Below are 6952 nucleotides of genomic sequence, written 5' to 3' on the forward strand. Positions count from 1 at the left end.
GAGATGGAGAGGGCGTTGGAATCTTCTCAGGGCTTGGTGATTTGACTGGTTCTGGTTCATTCGGTATCACAGGAGGTGTGACATTCAATTCATTTACAGGAGGTAAAAATGGCAATATTGCTGCTTCAGGTATAAATTCAAACAAATCGTGAAAGAGACATTGAAATGATACTGATACATCGGGAGGTTTTGCCATGCGTTGTGTATGTGTGCTTTTCATTATTATTCCATGTGTTTAGTACAATCAAATAGGCTATGTTAGTGTCACGTTGTACATGCATGTTAACTGTACTAATGTTAATCTAAATGGTTGTCAAAGCTAAAGCCCTGTCCAGACTATCAAATTTTGTTTGACGAAAAACATGTGACATATCTATATATGTTCATGATGACATCACATCATGCCCATATATAGGAACATCATGATTATATATGGGCATACATTAGTTTTTTTGTCAATGAAGATAGTTTTCATGCAGTTAACAGAAATTAGATATGCACGTTACAAAGTATTGAGCTAAAATCTAGTGTACATATCCTTTAATTTATTTATTAGGGAGATAGAATACCCAATGGTCTCAAATCGCAACACAGTCTGCATCACAAAATCTGAGGCCTAAATTATTTCTAAAGTAATATTATGTTTCTTGAGACAATATCACTATGTGTACATGTTGTTCTATCTGAGATAGTACACATGGCAAAACCTCTCTGTTTTAGTAAAAAAGGTGAAACATAACATTAGATTGTGAATGTAGTTACTACTGGCATGCAATACATAAAGTGGAATATTTAGTGAGTGAGTGAAATGATTGAAAAATATAAAAAATTACATAAGTGCTCATATACTTATCCCAAAAATAAGTCTTGTTTTAAAGATATAATTGGCAATGACTATTAAGACATTTTTTAATATTAGCAAACTGGGAGAAAAGATGGTGCAACACTCAATTTGACCCCAGCTGTTTTAATACTTCAAAAACTTGCATCTTATAAGCTGTTCCTGATTATTTCTTCAAACACCCTTTCAATGTCTTTTAATAATCATTTGTACAACATTGTTTTACTCCTGAGCCTAGCTTCAATGAAAACATCAGGAACAGCATATTCATAATTATAAAGAATAATTAAAATTAATATACAAAGTTATTATCGGACTGTTACTTGAAATGGATACAAATGCCAACATTCGTCCTAGTTATGATGGTTATCAGATGCTCTTAAAGAGCAGTTTTGCAGGTAAGTATTGAAACATATATGAGATTTAAAGTGTTTGATCAAAGTTAATGTCTACTTTAATTTCAAAATTGACAAGTCAAAATCTTGTTATTGTAATGACAGCCTTACATCAGGTTTAAAAGACTGATTTTTAGAGCCACTTCAAAAAAAAAAAAATTAAAAATAATTATAATTTATAGGGTTTCATCAAAATCAATGAATACATGAAGTTATTAATTCATGAGATAATGAATGAAACAAATGCACCTTATCATATACTGTACCATGGACATTATACAATTTAAAATTTACTACATGTTACTCCTCTAAATATGATAAGGACTTACGTTTCTTTTTTGGTGGCTCTTCATCCTTTTGTTTTCCAACTGGATAAATCAATGTAGAGAAAGAATTATTGTGCAGAAGTTAGAATGACCAAACCTTACCTTAGATGAGTAGGAAATGTTAACTAATAAAAAACTTTCTTAAATAAAAAGTGAGAAGTAACTGATTTTAACATGAAAATTAAAGAATATATTTAGATTTACAACCAACCAGTGGAGTGCAAATTCTCTTGAATTTTTTTCAAATATAAACCATAAAGGTGATAATTATGCTCTTTTAATAAAGTAATTCGCTATATTCTCACTGCTGGCACCAATAATTGTTAATGATATTAACAAATTTATAATTATTTTATCAATGTACGATTCCTACAGGTAGCTATCAATAAGTGGTATAATTTAGTTAATAGTAGTATGCAGGTGTGCACTAAATGGCAATTTACATAGATAGAAAAAACAAGTGCACTGAGTGTCAAAAAATGTGACGGCTTGAGTAATTTTTAAAACATGCAATTATGAATGTGCTAATAGTGGTTCTGGTGGTTATCAAAACAAGTGGAGTGAAAATTTGTAATTAATTGATACATACACTGTATAACTTCTGGATACAGCCGCACATTATTTTCGCCGGTGTCAACCGTCGGCTTGGTAACACCATCTGGGAGAAATCCAACACACTGGCCCTTGGCTTGCATGGATGTCAAAGTCACGAATCCCTTTTCTTTGTATTTTGTCACAACAAAATGGCAAAACTCATCTCCAGTGCCCTAATAATATATGATTTTAAACACAAGGCAACAATAAAATTTTAGCTTTATTTATTTACAGTAAAGGCGAGCCATTTTAAACGTTGTTTAGTGAACTCGCCACCAGCAAATAATGATGATTAAAAATTTTAAAAATATATTTTTATTTTTTGACTAATTAGCATACTCGCCACCACGAAAATTTCAGAAAAAATTAAAATTTTTCTTTATTTTTATTACGCCCTCTGCTGCCTTGAAATCTCCAAAGATAAGATATGTATATTTATTCCTAATTATATAAATTTAAAGCATTTAACCATCCCCATTACTACACTCTTTATATTTACCAATAAAATTTCATTTTCTCTTGTGCCTGGAAGTTTTTGGCAAAACTAATTGCTAAATAAGAAAACAAAACTTTATTTTTATTCCACCCTCCTCTGATGATCTCTAAAAAAATTAAGTTTGTGAAATAAGGTAAAAAAAAAGTATCGATAAAATAACAGTATTTTCCTAGCAAGACATGATATTAACCAATACAAATAACAATATAACAACAATAATGAATATAATATATGGATGGTTTTACTTACAGTAACATTAAACATTTTGTAATTTTACTTAAGCTTTCAAAAATGATTTTAAGCTAACCTGTCCATTACAGTATCCATTCTTTATCTGTAGGAAGTTTTTTGGCCACTGAATGCTTTCAAACATACGAACACCACCATCTTTGACTTTGTGAATCCGCCAGTATGCATCCTCACTCTTGCCTCCTGTCGCCATGCATATACCATCTTGATCAACGGTAAAGACTTGAATTCTTGATGTATAGAATAACACTATACCATCATCACGAAAAGCACCCTAGAATTGCAATAATTACACAAATGATTAAAAATTGAATCCTGTTTATGTGAACATCTGAAAATTATTCATGTGTTTACTGAATGCTTTACACGTGCAACATATTATTATTTAGTTTTATACATTTAACACTGTATTTCTTAAGAGTAGTGTTGGATGATTTAAAGGGTTAAAAATGGTTAAAATGATTTAATGGTTTTAAATTTGTAAAGAGCAAAAATAGAAAATTCTCTTATACGCCGTAAAAAACAGATGGAAATAAAAAATGAAAAAAAAAAAGAAGATAAAATCAGACTTTTGAGATAAAAAAAAAAAAAAATCATAAAACAAATAACAAAATTGAACCTTGACATAACAGTGGAGCTGCCTTGATGGGCCAATCGAAGGTCCTCTAGAATCACCAGGCTTGCCAGACTGTAGGAAAGTAGCGATCTGTACATTACCCCTTGCTGCTTCAAGAACCACAGTACGGTCTGGTTGGATACGAACTTTGAACTCACAGTTTGCTCCTCCCTTACCCTGAAAGAAGCATATTCCACATAGATGAATGTTGTTTACAATATGATTTATGGATTTTGATTGATTGTTATATGCAATAATAGGATTATAAAGAATAATAGCATTATTAAGAAGATTAATACTTACTTGACCAGTGATTCTGTTGGTTTCGATACAAAGATGACGATCTGGAACAACGACATTTCTGAAGACGTAGATATTGTTTCGAGTTTTGTCAGCCTCCCAAATAGCTAAAAAATATTTATAAAACAGTTGGTGGTAGTAACTCAAAAACACTGGGTTTTTAATAAAGATTAGTAGTTTCACTACTGACATAAGACTAGCTTTGTACAAGCAAAAGCTTGTACACTGCCCGATCTAGAGGTGAAAGGTGATATAGAGTACTAGGGTTACGTCACGATACCATGTGATACTACTCCTTGCTATCGTTGCAAAATGCGTTCAACCTGACGCCATTTTCGCTACGGGCTAACAAACCATTGATTCTAAATTCTAACGTAATTATTAAGATGTTGTATCTTCTTTCTTTGTAAATTTTAATTAATGATTAAGTGTGTGTTCGATAACTAATATAATGCAAGCTTTTGTGTTTTTAGTACATTTTGATAGTAAAATATTAGATTTTAAAATGCCTATTCCAGAAAGCCTATGAAGTCATTTAGGCGTAATGAAAGGTAACCTACGTCCATTGACAACAGAGAGTGCCACCTGGCATCCTGACGACACGACTGCTGTACTCTATTAAAGTAAGTCACCTTGTGTGTACAAACTAAGCAATCTTCACATTGTAGTAAGCCAAGCAAGCTAATTAACATGCATGTATAAAACAATGGTCTAAGTCTAATGTGTATCAGAATAAACAGTTGATCAAAATTTCACAAGTCTATTGTTGGTCAGGGGTCAGTTCTTTAATGGATAGATTATGGCTGATAATATTTTGCTCCATGATCTAAAGATCAAGATATGCAACTGTAAATTGTAGATTTATTCTATAGTGGGAAAACCACATAGTCTTTAAGATTCACTTAAGAAAACACTTTGTACCACCAAGGATAAAAAAGTTTCATAATTATTATATTATAGTATTGCTATGAACATATTTCAGTTTTTGTGTTCCACTTTTTTTCTACTTTGTAATTTATCTTTCTAGACAATTTTCCAAAGTTTTTGCTTGTAAATAATAGCAACCATAAGATCAAGGAACCTCAACTATTGCTGCTGGGAATGTTACAATAATTACCAACACACTTTCAACCACAACCACAAAAATCATTTGAAGGTCAATCGGTACGTGCCATCCTTATATACATTTAGCCCAAGCTTACGTAATTCGTAATCACTACAACAATATTTCCCCTTTCTCACCTGTTTTGTCTTTTCCATCAATATCACCTGTAGCTTCCACTGATCCATCAGGTTTCAGTTTGACAGACTTTCCTGTCACCTTACTGAAGAACAGTAACTGAGAACCACGCTTAAACTTCCATTTATCCATCTCCCACTGCAAGTTAGAAAACAGTAACAATGCATCAAAAGAAGTCAATCAGTAATCTTCATAAGAATGACAACAAAATAATATAGGTAAAATAAATAATGAAAAATTTAATTATATAGAAAAAAAAATTTCATAATAATTTTAGACATTTATACATTTTTGATTATTATGAAATTGTAGAAAATTTATGGTAATTTGTGAAATGTGTGCATAAAAGCATTAAGCCCTGTGCACACTATGAAATTATATTTGACAAAAACATGTGACATGCCTAAATATGGTCATGATGACATCACATCATGACCATATATAGGCACATCATGACTATATATGGGCATAATCTGGAAAGGGCTATAGAAACTTGCAATATTATTGCAAATAAAGACACTTATGTCACATTATTTTGATATATAATTTACAAACAAAGATTTTAATAGTCTTCTTGACATTTGAAGTACTGAGACCTTACCTTCTTAATATGGGGCTTGCAACTTTTATCCAATTATTTATTTATTTATTTATTTATTTTTGCTTTATTAACAATCGTCCAACAGGAACTCTTAGTTCCCACTTACAGGCGAAAATTGCAATAAACATCAAAAATATAAGCAAAACTATAAATCACAAGATATATAAATATTATTATTATTCCTATAATTATAATTAATATTGCTATAGTTACTATAAATATGTAAATTACTTAAAATTATTTGAAATTACAATTAACGTTTAAATAACACTTAAAAAATTTACAAGTTACACTTAAAACACACAACACTAATAAGAAAAATAATTATTAAATTGACATTTAAATATATTTAAATAATTAGAAAAGATATAAACATTTTGTAACAAAATCATTATACAAACTAGATAAAACCATTTTTACAGACGTAACACGACAAAACTATTAGAAATTTACATGAATTACATACATAGGCAGTTGTAAGTTAACTATATAATGAATGGTTACGAATAAATTATCCTAGTTTGATATGATATTTATAACAAATGTATGTGTTAATAGGCTTACCATTTCTTTTTCCACTGTAAGCAGATGGTGAACAAAACAGGCAAATGGTTAGCAATCTCCCAGGTAAATGGTGAAAAAATGAAGCATGAAACATGCAGCTGCAAAAGATTAGTCTTCTATTTTCAAGTATTAGGCTAAAAATTATTACCGTAGTTCCATGGAAGCCCATCTCAGGTAGTAAGCCCATCCCTGCTGTACATCCAAATCTATGTACCAGGGTTTCCTTGGGCAAAAAGCCGAGTAATTAGGCTGACTTTTGTAAAAACTCAAAGACAGCTGGCTTGAATTAGGCATGCAATGTGATAAAGGGAGTTCCCAGCTAGCCCACCCTCCAAAATCTATTAAATTTTGTGTACAAGGGGGAGGGTGCATGCTTATACCAAACAGTAATACATTTGCTTATTAATGAAAAATCTTAAAGCCAAAAATTGCAAGCACCCTGAAATATATACCGTACATTGATATTTGAATATTAACGAATAAATATATGTAGTTTGCTCAACATAATTGCAAATGTGTTTATTGAAGCATGGAGTAATTATCTAAACTAATTCCTCCATGATTAAAGTTACACTGTCCATGTTTAGCTAATAAAATTGAAAAATAGAATAATGCCAAAATAATGTATATGAAAATAGATTATCTCTCATGTCATACAGTGGTATCTGTCTCTTATACACATCTAGATGTGTATAAGAGACAGGTTATAGGTCATTATATACGATTTTAC

The 6952-nt window shown here is 30.9% G+C and overlaps 1 protein-coding gene across 5 annotated transcripts in view; it reads right to left on the reverse strand.

Moving 5' to 3' along the window:
* LOC117104243 (lipoxygenase homology domain-containing protein 1-like) overlaps positions 1-6952 on the reverse strand; it is a 58030-nt gene that overhangs the window by 47585 nt on the left and 3493 nt on the right. For 4 of the 5 annotated variants that reach the window (XM_033244952.1, XM_033244951.1, XM_033244948.1 and 1 more), the window contains 6 exons: positions 5060-5195; positions 3821-3924; positions 3521-3694; positions 2960-3175; positions 2152-2329; positions 1566-1604 (listed from right to left, as the gene is read on the reverse strand). In XM_033244952.1, coding sequence (XP_033100843.1) covers positions 1566-1604; positions 2152-2329; positions 2960-3175; positions 3521-3694; positions 3821-3924; positions 5060-5195 — 847 coding nt within the window. The remainder of the gene's footprint in view (positions 1-1565; positions 1605-2151; positions 2330-2959; positions 3176-3520; positions 3695-3820; positions 3925-5059; positions 5196-6952) is intronic. The other variant, XM_033244949.1, reaches the window with a different exon arrangement.

This window comes from Anneissia japonica, unplaced genomic scaffold, assembly GCF_011630105.1.
Source record: "Anneissia japonica isolate Jap-2015-1 unplaced genomic scaffold, ASM1163010v1 scaffold5280_len750649_cov202, whole genome shotgun sequence".
Classification (NCBI taxonomy): domain Eukaryota; kingdom Metazoa; phylum Echinodermata; class Crinoidea; order Comatulida; family Comatulidae; genus Anneissia; species Anneissia japonica.